The following is a 13,781-nucleotide window of genomic DNA, read 5'->3' as shown; positions in this document are numbered from 1 at the left end:
CCCCCCCCCCGCCCCCGAATTGCCTCTTTTTGCTCACTAGTTAAGCTTTAGGATGGCAGGCTACCCCTCCTTGTTCGCTCATATCACTCCAGGGCTGAGCAATCTCTGCTACATAGTATATATCTTCATTCAGAATTAGTTGTGTGAGTATTTGAACTTCTGGAGATCAAAGAGTGTTGTTTCTACCAGGATAAAGTAGGGATTTATCAAGAAAACAGGGTTACTCTGTATTTGATTACTGAAACATTGTTTGCTACGTAAGTGTAATATGAAAGCCTTCCTTTTTTATGTGTTTACTGTTAAGTACTGGTAAGGGTCTATGTGTTTGGAAAAGAAGAGATACATGACTTAGGGTATTGAATTCTATATTAGTTAACCTCAGTTAAAAGTACAGTATTTGGTCTTGAGGACATAGCATTTTAAAAAGCATTTGGAGTTTATAAAGTAATCAAAATGATTTTCTATTTTTGGGTCTTGCTATGTTGTCCAAGCTGGTCTCAGATTCCTGAGCTCAAGTGATCCTACTACCTCAGCCTCCCAAGTAGCTGGGACTGCAGGCATATACCATTGTGCCCAGCTGAAGTGTGTGTGTGTGTGTGTGTGTGTGTGTGTGTGTGTGTGAGAGAGAGAGAGAGAGAGAGAGAGAGAGAGAGAGAGAGAGAGAGAATGTGTAGGTGTTTCTAGTATCATGTTTAATTATTTGCTCTATTAAAAAAACAGTCTAGGGCTGGGGCTGTAGCTCAGTGGTAGAGTGCTCGCCTCACATGTGGAAGGCACTGGGTTCTATCTTCAGCACAACATAAAAAAATAAAGGTATCCATCTACAACTAAAAAACATATTTAGAAAAAATATTTTTAAAAAAGTCTGAGAGAAATAAGAGTTAAATAAATACAGGTAAATATTTTTAGTTGAGATGTGGGTAGTTTGTATGTTTTACAGGGAACAATGTGGTGGTTCTTTTATCTGGAAACTCAGAAAAGAGAGTACATTTCCATTATGAGGTCCAGTCTAAGAAGGTAGTAATATTCCTAATCTTGAGATAATTAGCAGGATTTTTCTTCACATGTGCCATTTTTTAAAGCTTTATTAGTTAATGTTTTTATTTAGCTCAAGTTTTTAATCATTGGGTTTTGTTGTTGTTTATTTTTTGATCCCTGTAGTTTGGCCAGGTGAATGTGGGAAAGAGAAGTTCTCAGAATTGAAATGGAGGTCAGAGCTTCACTACAGAAGGTTAGTGGGTCATCTGATTCTGTGGCTACACTGAACAGTGAAGAATTTGTTTTGGTTCCTCAGCACACAGATGATACTTCTACAAAAGATGATGAGAAACCTCAACTGAAGGTATTTTTTCTTTTCTAATATGGCAGTATTTAAAATTATCATTTTTTGAAGCTCTCAGGAGATTATAAAGATCTAAGGTTTTTCGCAAGTGTAGACCTTGAGAATAAAAGACCTTGAGAATAAAAGTCAAGGTTTGATTTATCCAGAGACTAATTATTTGGTTTGGGGATTTTAAAAGTATTTTGGTCCAGATTATTTTTATCCTTTCATTTGGAATTTTAGGAGGAGGAAATAGAAGGAAAAATAAAAGAGAAGGGGTGATTGGCAAGTTAAACTTAATGGTTAAATCTTACATTAATTTATCTGGTTGTTTTTGTTTCTCTTATGGGTTTTAGAACTTAATTACATGAAAGTCATGTTTTTCTTTAGAGGCTTTTTTCCCCTGTATTTCATGTTTTAAAGGAGCTGGTAACATTCTGGTAGGTGATTTAATAGTTGACTTGTGAATATTCATTCTAAAAGTGTGTTTTACATTTTTAGCAGTTAACTTTTTCATAGTCCTTTTTGTCATTTTCGGATTGACTTTTTTAAGTCAGAGAAAAGGAAGTGATAAACCCAGGTGTATGTACATTAAAATTGTATAATTGTCCTTTAGAAACAGGAATAGAAAATAGCCAAAAGTGCTATTTATTATTTATGACTTTTAGTAGTAAGTATGGCATCAAAAGTGTATTAACATATCAGCTCAATAAAATAACTTGTAAAAATGAGATTATTAAATATTCATTTATATTATGTAAAGAACATATAGTTTTTTAAAAAATAATGTTATTATACTTTTTATATATTTATCTTATTTATTTTTATGTAGTGCTGAGGATTGAACCCAGTGCTTCACACATGCTGGGCAAGCGCTCTGCCACTGAGCTATAACTGCAGCCCTAAAGAACATGTTGTTTTATTAGCTTATTCAAATGATCATGGTTTTACTTTTAGGTTTCTGTATTTTTAGCGTTGTGTGTTTAAGATACTTATTTATTTGAGCTTTTTGCCTCACCTGCTTTTAAAAAGAAGATAAAGTCAAATTTAAGGAAATTAGCAGTTCCTTTTGGCAGCTAGCAAACAATTTGTAAAGAAATTGAAAATATGTTTATACCACGATAAGAGAGATGATCATTTAAATGATATTTGTAGCAGGTCCTTTTTAAATTTATCTGTTTTTTCTTTAAAACACATAAATTTAAGATTATATGATTTTTAGGATGTATTCCTTAAAAAGAAAGGAAAAGCAACCTCTATAAATAAGATGTTATGTCAAATGTAGTTGGAAATTGTGAAACTAATAATCTGCCTCTTATTTACTTGATTTTATTATTCAGGATTTTAATATATCTATGTGCAATGAAGTGTAACTGTATTAACTCTTACTGTTCAGTAAATATATCTTTAAATATTTAGATTGTTTTTATTCCATCTAGAAATTAAAGATTTTCATGACATTAATCTTCAGAACTATAATGAGATTGAAACAGTTATCTTGCTAAATTAATAGATAGTTTCTAATGGTGATGAACAACTGGAAAAAGCCATGGAAGAAATTTTGAGAGATTCTGAGAAGGGACAAAGCAGTCTTGACTGTCAAAGTTCCAGTGAGATTTCAGACCATTCATTTGGAGATATTCCAGCCAGCCAAACAAATACACCATCTCTTCAGTTAATTTTGGATCCATCTAACACAGGTACTGTAATTAAACTCTTTGAAACCAATCATAATGGAAAGAGAATAAAATGATAATGAAAATTAGCAAACAGTTTTGTTTTACAAGATCAGGACCACTGGGCTTTTTGTTCTGGTTGAGAATTTCCACCTTGGTTTTTGCTCATATATTTGCCTTGAAATCTGCTCTCAATAGTCTTTCACAATAAAGAGTATATTTGGGTCCTAATTTTCCCTCCAATATTTGACACATGGTCGATCTTAGTACTTAATGAACAAATATTGGGCAAATATTGAACAAATATCGAACTCTTGGGTATTAGAAAATTCCATTTTCTTCAGTTTGGCTACTCTTATTTTAAGCTGATTATGGTAAAAATTATAAGTAAAATAGCACATCAACTTTATTGGTGTATTTAATAATAAATACATCTATGTGTGAGTAGGATTTGTACTATAAATACCAGCTTTGAAGTTAATATGCTTTGGGGTGGGAAAAAACAAACAAAACTTAAACTGACTCCAACTTCAGCTGGCTTAAACACTAGAGCTGTGGTTTGATCTGAGTCTGGGGTTATTTTTATTTTTTATTTTTTGTAAACTACTCAGCTCTGTTTTCTTCATGTTGTCCTTCTCCTTAGTTGACTTCCCTCCTTGGCCACTAGCAGAAATTGGTAGGTAGGGTTAGGTGATCTGTTCATGCCAGGTGGCAGAGAGAAAAATTTCATTCTTTTACTAATGACTAAGTTCTGAACCTCATTCTGATTTTACCAACTGACCATTTTCTAGTGATCAGGGAAGACAGGTGTAGGCCTTACCTTTAGACTCCTCAATAAGTCACTTTGACAGAGGGGATGGGATTATCCAAATTGGCTTAAGGTACTAGCGATCCCTTTTTTGAATCTTGGTATAAGGTAAATATAGTATAGGCCAAACTGCTAATCAGTGGGGTATGATGGGATATGTATATATGTAATCACAAAGCCTACTATGGCAAGGATGATTCAGCACTAAAATCTGTCAGTGTGATTTACACATAAATATTGAGAAGAGAAATATTAAATCAGTAGACATAGAAAAAGTAGCAGACAAAAATCAAGATCTTTTATGTATATCAGATACATAAAGTTTTTGTCAAACTGAGAATAGAAGGAAATTTACTTTACTTGATAAATGATATCTATCAAAATCATGTTATATATTTTATCCCTCAGATTAGATGTATTCTCATTAAGATGCATCTGAACAAAGTGCATTAGCTCTTTGACACTGTGTTAGCTGTCCTGTTCTCAGTATTCCTGTGCTGGAGACTTCACCCCATGAAAGATGACTGGAAAAAGAAATGACATCTGATGATTAGAAAGAAAAAGATTGGCAGAATTATTCTCACAATTTGGTAGGGGAAATGATGGATAGTCAATAAATGGTGTTGGAGTAGTTGTTTCTCTTAAAATAAAATTAGGTTTTTAGTTTATATACCCGAATTATTCCTAGTGAATCAAAAATTTAAAAGTGGAAAAAATGTGGACCAGGAGGTGTAGCACCATACTAGAGCTTGTGCTTAGTGTGTTCCTTCTGGGTTCAATCATGGGGTGTGGGTTGGGGGACAAATTTCTAAGAAGAAAATATTGGAATATAAGGTGACTGACTCATAGTGGGGTAGGGAGGGGGAGTGTGAGAGGAATAGATGAACTCTAGATAGGGCAGAGGGGTGGGAGGGGAAGGGAGGGGGCAGGGAGTTAGCAATGATGGTGGAATGTGATGAACATCATTACCCAAAGTACATGTATGAAGACACGAATTGGTGTGAACATACTTTATATACAACCAGAGGTATGAAAAATTGTGCTGTATAATGAATTGTAAAACATTATGCTATCATTTATTTAAAAAAATCAATAATAAAAAGAATAATGGAGAAGTTTTTTTTTTGTGTGTGTGTGTGTGGATCAGGTAGGAAAAGTCAAACCAGAAAAGGAAAAGATAGTTGCATTTTATTTTATTTTTAAAAATGTTTTTATTAGTTGTTCATGGACGTTTATTTTACTTACCTATCTATATGTGGTGCTGAGAATCGAACCCAGTGCCTTGCATATGCTAGACAAGTGCTCTACCACTGAACCACAACCCCAGCCCAGATAGTTGCATTTTAATAAAGAAAAATTTAAACTTCTTAATGAGAAAGATACCATAAATATTGTTAAACAGCATATGTTTTAGTGATTTGCGAGAAAGACTTAAGAGATTTTAGTGTGTAGACATACTTGTGACTAGATTTAAGTTTAGGAGGACTTAACAGCATATATATTTATATGTGCATATAGATATAAACATACACACATAAAATGACTATCAAAAATTAACATTAGGAACAAACATTACAAATTATTCTTTTTTCTTGATTAAGGGTACATGGGAAATTGTATTATTCGTTGCACTTTGTTTTGTCATTGAATTTCTTAAAAATCCCAAAGCATACTGGTAATCTGTATTCATATAGTTATTTTTTAATATATTCCTTGAAAGGAAGAAGTGCCTTTTGCCTTTTATTGTAACACTAATGAGTTATTTGAATGAATTAGCCTTTTCAGTGACTGAAGATATATGATTCTTATTTCCAAGTATATTCTGAGACTATCTATTGTGCATCTTTTTATATTCTCAATCCCCATTATCCCAAATACATTTTAAAAAATGTATCTTTTACTGAATATATCTGTTGGTAAGAAAAATTTCCTTTGCTTTACAGTAAGTTTTCTGTATTTATTTTCTGAGTCTGTATTTTTGGTTTACATATTGAATAAAAGAACATTTCTGCTATCTTCATAGTTGAAATCAATACCATTTTTGCCAATAGCATTATGGTTGGTTTGAAATGATAGCTTCAGTGGCAAGAAACTGCCTAGAAATGAGACTGAGGTGGTCTAAACTAAACATTAAATGTGTTTTTTTGTTAGTTATAAAACTATATTGATGAGAACTTTTGTTTAAGGATTTTGATACCTTGTTTTTTTTCATTTTGTGTTTTTATACCCTGGTTACTTAGGTTCAACTTTAATAGCAAATTATTCCTGGTTTAAATGTGCTAAAATACCATTTGATTATAAAGATGGGTCTTTTCTCTCACTTTCTTTTTTATTCTTGTCATCATTCTACTGAAGAATGGATGAGACAATTGAATATGATTTGATTAGTACTGAATTCTTATTTATTTAGGTGAAATTGAGCACCTTACATTTGTTTGTGATTTTTGTCATTTCTATAAGGTTGGCTTTACTGAAAATATTTTTGCTCTTTGCCTGCTTAACTCAGGATGTCCATGAGTCATAATCTGATAGTTACTAGTGAATTTTGTCTACATGAAGGTTACAGTTATGGTACATTTGATTGTGCCTAGTAAAATGTTTATCATCGTTATTATTATCAGTATTGGAAACTTTGAACCTGGGAATCAGATCAAATAAAATGCTTCGTCTACACCTAGTAGTTACAACATATCTGCTTGAAATGGATGTGGGGCAGGATGTAGGACCTTCATCTTCACTAAATCACCTTGGTGGACCTCTTAGATTTCTATGGAATAATGCCCTATAAAAAGCATTTATACTCTCTTATGCTGCTGATACAGTAGATGGGGACCAGAGGAGTTAAGTGCCTTATTTAGGCTTATACAGCTATTTTATAGCAGATGTGGGATGAGAAATCAGTCCTTTCTGCAACCCAATAAAATGAACCTATGCATAAATTAAAAATATTGGCATATAACAATAGCTCAGCTTTAACTTTCTTTTAGAAAACACTTATGTTCTTGTAGTTAAACTATAAAAATTTAGTTTAATGTATTTCCTATTTCCAGTATATGATTTAGGATCTATTTAAAATCCAGGTTATGAATTTATTAAATAGTAGATACTTTGATCTGTTGTGTTTTTTTTTTGGTGAGCATAATTATTTTGAAATTTATCAATGTTGATGCATGTATCAAGTTTTTTTTATTGTTGAGTTGTAATCCATTTTATGAATCTATTATGTTAAAGGTCTCTGGGTAGTTTCCAGTTTTGGGCTAATCAGTAAAGCTGCTATGAATATTTGTGAACAAGTCTTACAAATACACTTTGATTTCTCGGGATTAATACCTAGGAGTGGAGTGGCTGCTTTATATGATAGGGTCTTGCCAAGTTATTGAGGCTGGCCTCAAACTTGTGATCCTTTTCTCAGCCTCCTGAATAGCTGGGATTATAAGTGTGGACCACCAGGCTTTGTGAATGTGTTTTGTTTGAAATCTGTTGCCACACTCTACTGTCATGTATATCTAAAAAGAACAAATAAAAATCTATTGCCATAAGTGTGTGAGGCTGTTTCTAAATCTTCTGCTTTGTTTCATTACCTGATATGTCTATCCTTTTTAAAAATTCGTGCTGTCTTGATTATTGTAGCTTTATAGTAAACCTTAAAATCAGGCAGTATTCTCTTTCAAAGTGTTTTTGACTATTCTATTTCTTTTGCATTTTCATAAAAGTTGTAAATTTGGGGTTTATCCTGATATATCTTGGTGAATATATTATGTAAACTTGAAAAGAATGTGTGTTCTGTAGTTTCTGGGTTTTCTATAATTGTTAGATCAAGATGCTTGTTAAGTCATCTATACCTTGGTGATTTTCTGTTTAGTTTTTCTATGTTTTATTTTATAGTAGTTTGAATTGTCCAAGTATAATTATAGATTTGTCTATTTCTTCATTTGGTTCTATAAATTTTTACTTCATGTATTTTAAAGCTCTGTTTTAGGTGGATAACTCATTTTTATATTTTCTAGGTGAATTCACTCATCATTATGTAATATTTTTTTCTTTATCCCTGTGTATTTTCTTTGTTATGAAGCCCATTTATTTTCTACTGATATAGTCATTGCAGCTTTCTTTCAGTTAGTATTTATCTAAATTTTGTTTGATATATTTCATTTCTCTTTGAGCATTTGGCAAAATTATACTTGTTTTGTATTGACTTTGGAGTGTTTCTGTTTTTTTACCCTTCAGAAATTTCCACACCCAGACCATCTTCTCCAACTGGACTATCTGAAGAAGATAGTGTTTTATTTAACAAACTGACCTACTTAGGATGTATGAAGGTTTCTTCCCCACGTAATGAAGTGGAGGCTTTACGGGCAATGGCAACCATGAGATTGTCCAGTCAGTACCCCTTTCCTGTTACTCTGTATGTGCCAAATGTTCCAGACGGTTCTGTGAGGTAAGCTTTAATTTTCTTTTTCTTTAGACATGTTCTAAGTCTTTTGAGTGTTGTGAGGGTATTATATCATAAATTCAATGTAGGACTTACTGTGAATTCACTTAATTCTCCGTAGACATGCAAAGTACACATTATTTAGGCTTACACTGTGTTCCTGTTGATAAGGGATATTTGCAAAATTTTCCTTAGGACATGTAAAATACTTGAGATTTATATTTTTCTATTTTTCAGGAGCAAGAAAATCTGACTTTAGCCTTTAACAGTCATTCAAAGTAGTAGAGTGATGACTAAGTTCTTTGTATTGAAGTAATAGCTATAAAATTTTACATAGTATTGATTAAAATGCTTTGAGTTTTTCAGAAGTGTCTTATAAATTATTTTTATAAAGTGTTTTAAAAATTATTATTTTCACAGTATCTCCTAAAAATGCCAAAATGTATTTTAGTGTTATTATTTAGTTTCAGTTTTACCTTGACAAAGACTTAAGTGTTGTGACCTACCTCTATTACGATTACTGACAGTTACCTCTGTATTACTTCAGCCCATCCTTTAGTTTCTTTGTTTGAGATTTTGAAATGGTCTTGAATGTTTAGATCAGTCCAAGGCATAAGATGTATGTAGGGAACATCAGAGAATTATTTCTAAATCCCTCAAACTACTTTTACATTCTGTGTTCTATTGTTGAGTCTATGTTTGAAATTTCCTGACATTTTTCTGGGCAAAGAGTTTTCAGTTGAACAGTAACTTGAGGCTTAGATGAACATAAAGGTAGTGCTCTGAAAAGAAATGGATTTTCTAAGATGATCTGTGCTTTTATTCTAGTATATGTTATAACTAGTGATAACCAGTGATAGTATTTTACCTAGCCATGCATGCTTTGCTTTGGAGTAAACGAGTTAGATCTTTGGAAAATAAGAACAAAGAAATTGTCAAAAGAAGATGAAAAATTTATATGTTTATGTGTAAGGTTTGCAGGAATATATAGATACTCTGTTTTCTAACATTATTATTACCAATTTATTCTTGTGATTTTAAGATAGTTATGTTTATACGTTGTACATTGATATAGTAAAGCTGTCTTTGTTCCTTGCTAGTAACATATTTTATCTCATTTTTCATCACTCTTCTGCAGAATCATAGACCAATCCAGCAATGTGGAGATAGCATCTTTCCCAATCTATAAAGTGTTGTTCTGTGTGCGTGGACACGATGGGACAACAGAGAGCAATTGCTTTGCATTTACAGAGAGTTCTCATGGTTCAGAAGAATTTCAGATACATGTTTTTTCCTGTGAAATTAAAGAGGCAGTAAGTATAATATAGTATAGCAATTTGCTATAGAGTGGAATTAGGGTAGTATTTTTGAATTCTTAATTTCCCTGATAAGTACATTATATAAATTTGGAGATTGCTTCTAAAGACAAAATTTATCTTGATAATGGCATAGAACTGAATGCTAAGTCTGATTTATCTATACAATAAAATGATAATTCTAGGTAGGACACTTTCACAATTTAGCAGGAATAAAAGAAAAATACCACTTGATAAATTGTCCTACAACCCTACCACAGTAGCAATTGCTTATGCTCAGAAAGGATGAATAGTTTTTCACCTTTCATTTTGCTCAAGTAAATTGGTCTATGTGATTTAAAAAAGTGCTTATAATAATACCTGTGTCTCTCATAGTTGCATAATTACTTTCACTTAGATATTGCACTAATATTGTTTCATAGATCTCTGTGGTTTTCACTAGTGATTATTTGTTATCACTTGGAGGCTGTATTTTGCTCTGGAAAACTAACCTAATTAAAAATATAAATGCTCACATACAGCAGGGGTATCAACTTATAGTCTTTTGAAGATGCCAGTAAGTTCATAACAATTAACTATTGTATATTCTTAGGTTGGAGAAATAGCTCAGAATCAAATGGTTGTAAAATACGTGGGGAAATATTCTTTGCTGCATCTCTTGAATTGCCCCCAAATTAAAAGAAGTATTATTAGGAGTTTATTACTTGCAATAATTTCAAAGGCATTTTTAAATGGGATTGGATGGGCAATTTTGAAAATATCAATTGTCAGAAAATGCCAAAAGCAACAGTTATTTCTAGCCCCCATCTACCATGAAATATGCACAAACTATTGTAATAACAGTTTTGAGAGTTTATTTCTGGTCACAAAATTAGAATGTATAGAAATGTAGATCTATGTAATTTTGATAAGAAGCACAATGGATATGTTAATTCTTATGCCCTGGTGATCATCAGTTTGTTTTATACTAAAACAAACATGTACAGACACATAATTTAGATCATAAATATATAAATTTTCTGCCACAACCTATGCTTTGTATAAGAAGTTCAAGTTTTGTGTTTTGTTTTTCAGATAGGCCTTATACTATTTCATCCTGACACTTAGGTATCTATGTATATTTCCATTTCTTGCTCAAAGAGATGTGATAGATAGGAAAGTGAAATGAGTACAGGTGTGTTGCTGGTGTGCCCGGTACACAGTAGGCATGCTTCAAAATGTGTGAAAGAATACATGTGTGTTTTGTGAGTGAGGGGGGCTGTTTCTGATCCTTATAAACTCCACTACAGAGGTGGGGAAGCAGATGGTAGAGTCCTGGCATTTCATGTTGGCAGCTGTCATTTAATACACCTGTGTGGTTTCTGGATCACTGGAGCCCAATCTGAAGAAAATGAACTTTGAAGAACTGGACAACCTACTGCTTGGAGAAATAGAAATGCTGCTATAGGAGGAAATTGAAAGGGACCTTGCTGCATTTTCCATAACTGTGATGGTATGAAACTCTCTTTTGGATTATAGTATCTACTTGTTTCTGAGTTGTAGAAGTGTTTCCCCCTTTTTTTTAAGAGCTCTGACTGTGGGTAATCAGTGGGAAAAAATGGGGAATTCTTAGACTGATCATGATAAAGAGTATTATTATATATCTAGAGCATTTATTTGGTACATGATTTCCATATTTAGATGAGATTTTTGAAAGTGTTATACTGTGGGCCATGGGTGGTAGGTAATGTACAGTGTTTGAAGGAGAAATATATACACATAGAACCTTATTGTGAGATATCATTTTGAAATGAAGACTAACCCAATATAAATGTAGTGCTTATGCCAGGCATGTGCCAAGCACATACTTGATACTCATAACATCCATGGCATACATATTTATTTAGAGCAGTCCTACTTTATGCCTACTGTCTAGGTCAATTGCCAATATTTTCAAAAGGGTTGTGGTTTTGAATAATGAATTGTGTAGTTACCTTTTGTTTATCCCCGGGCTAAGGGAATGAATAGTAGAGCTGGGTTTGAAGTTAAAGTCATTCACTCTAAGGAGTTATATATTTTCAGTAACAACTTTCTTGTTGCTTAAATATTACAGAAAATGTGAATTTTTGTCTTTCAGTTATTTTTTTTCTTTTTCTAAATATTGTTTTTAGTTGTAGATGGATGCAGTACCTTTATTTTATTTATTTATTATGTGGTGCTGAGTATCAAACCTAGTGCCTCACACATGCTAGGCAAGAGATACAATCCCAGACCCCTCAGTTATGTTTATAAAGGGATTTATGAGGCACATATTTTGCCTTCCACCTACCTTTGTGGTTTACTCAAGTTTTTTATAGAAGCTATCAGCATCATCTTGTCTTCCCTAAAAAAATAATTATAGTTAATCCAAATCCATTTAATTACTGGTTATCTGGTTCCTGGAAATTTCCTGTTTTGTAATAGAGGGACAACTGTAGTCTTCAGTAGTTAAGTCCCTTCTGGTGGGTACAAGCAATTGGCTTAGATAGCCTAGGAGCCATGTGACAGTTATTCTTTTGCTTAAGTATGTACTGTGTGGCAATGACACTGATTTATTTTCCTTTTTTTCCTCCCCAGAGTCCCTGGATGACATCTACAGAGGTTTTTCTGTTAAAGGCAAGAAGATGAGTTTTTCAAGCAGGAATAACTGCATGGCTACTATTGTCTGCTGTCACTGTGATGCTGTCACTTCACTGTAAAAATCTTCAAGCAGCAGGCACCAATGGTGGCAGAAGGGGATCCCAGTGAGGGTGATGATGGCTCTCTTGGACAGCTTTGATGCAAGGGTTAGGGGTTCCCACAGAAGGGTCAGGACACATTTGACTCTGGATATTCTTCTGCAGGACTCTGTTGGAGTGGATCTCTGTGTCCTATGGCAAAAGAATTAGACTGTCCAATCAGAATTATCTTAATGTTAGTGATCTTTGTGTAGAGAGAGTTATGTGGTAGGCTTCTGACAAAGAATTGCAGTCTTAGCAAAATATCAGATATAGTGAAAAAAGCCAAGTCACCAATTCTAGTTGCATCTTTATGGATATATTATACAGAACTTTTGAAAGATACTTTAGAAGGCTTGATTGACTCTCTGAGATTTTATTTCTGTTATTGAGTAAGATCATTTTCTTCAAAACATTTTTTATGATGTTTTTGTGTTATATTAATACTAGCAACTGTCAGTGTTATGTTATTACAAGCACAGTTTTTCCTCATGTGGAGTTAAAGGCATTCAAAGGTATTTTGTGCTAAATGTCAATGGTATCGGTTGGGAAGATGAGTTTTTAATGCAGTATATTTTCTTGGGCTTGCCAGTATACTGCTATATAAAAGAAAACTACTTCTTGCATTGGAAAATATTTCTAAAAACATATTCATGTAGACAGTTACTTGGTTAAGTGCTGTATTTTGAAAGATGATTCAGAAATATTCTGGTTATGTTTTCTTTGAATTTTATAATTTTAAAAATGTTTCTTGGATAATTTTTAAAAAATATGTATTTTTAGTTGTAGTTGAACACAATACCTTTATTTTATTTATTTATTTTCATGTGGTGCTGAGGATCGAACCCAGTGCCTCATACATGCTAGGCAAGCACTCTACTGTTGAGCCACAACCCCAACCCTAATAATTTTTTTAAGAATATTTATTTTTTAGTTATAGGTGGACACAATATCTTTATTTTTTTTTTAATGTGGTGCTGAGGATCGAACCTAGTGCCTCACGCATGCTAGTCGAGCATTCTACCTCTGAGCCACAACCCCAGCCCCCCCAATAATTTTTTAATTACAGTGAATGTAATAGGTTCTTTCAGTGACACATGTATTTAGAAGTTGTTTAAAACAAGAAGTTGTTTTAGGATGCTGTTCGTAGAATGTTTTTTCCTACATTTTTTGGATAACATTTACTTGATACATGATGTTTCTGAAAGAGTAGGTTATCATACACCAATATTAATAGAAAGGCTTTATCTTGGAAACCCTAGCTATATTTAAGTAAATGCTTTGTTATATAATAGCTTTGTTTGGATTTTTAACATATAATACATATTTGAGATTTTGCAAAATACTGAAATAAAGAATAAAATAAAAGGTGACCTGAATTCTACCACAGTTAAAATTTTGGGATATTTCCATTCCAGATACCTATGGGTGCTGTCTTCCCACCCTCATTTAAAAATAACAACAACCCAAAGCAGATAACAAAGTTTTGTGTT

General features: G+C 32.9%; 1 protein-coding gene across 6 annotated transcripts in view; it reads left to right on the top strand.

Moving 5' to 3' along the window:
- Positions 1-13,781, top strand: part of RABGAP1L (RAB GTPase activating protein 1 like) — a 647,569-nt gene that overhangs the window by 46,871 nt on the left and 586,917 nt on the right. For 5 of the 6 annotated variants that reach the window (XR_014022598.1, XM_081298894.1, XM_081298897.1 and 2 more), the window contains exons 2-5: positions 1,162-1,342; positions 2,835-3,021; positions 8,033-8,243; positions 9,376-9,550. Coding sequence is in view for 5 of the 6 variants with exons in the window: in XM_081298894.1 (XP_081155020.1) it covers positions 1,175-1,342; positions 2,835-3,021; positions 8,033-8,243; positions 9,376-9,550 (741 nt within the window). In the remaining variant the exon portion in view is untranslated. The remainder of the gene's footprint in view (positions 1-1,161; positions 1,343-2,834; positions 3,022-8,032; positions 8,244-9,375; positions 9,551-13,781) is intronic. The other variant, XM_081298896.1, reaches the window with a different exon arrangement.

This window comes from Spermophilus citellus, assembly GCF_964194105.1.
Source record: "Spermophilus citellus genome assembly, chromosome: 6".
Classification (NCBI taxonomy): Eukaryota; Metazoa; Chordata; class Mammalia; order Rodentia; family Sciuridae; genus Spermophilus; species Spermophilus citellus.
This window is presented reverse-complemented; position numbering and strand designations above follow the sequence as displayed.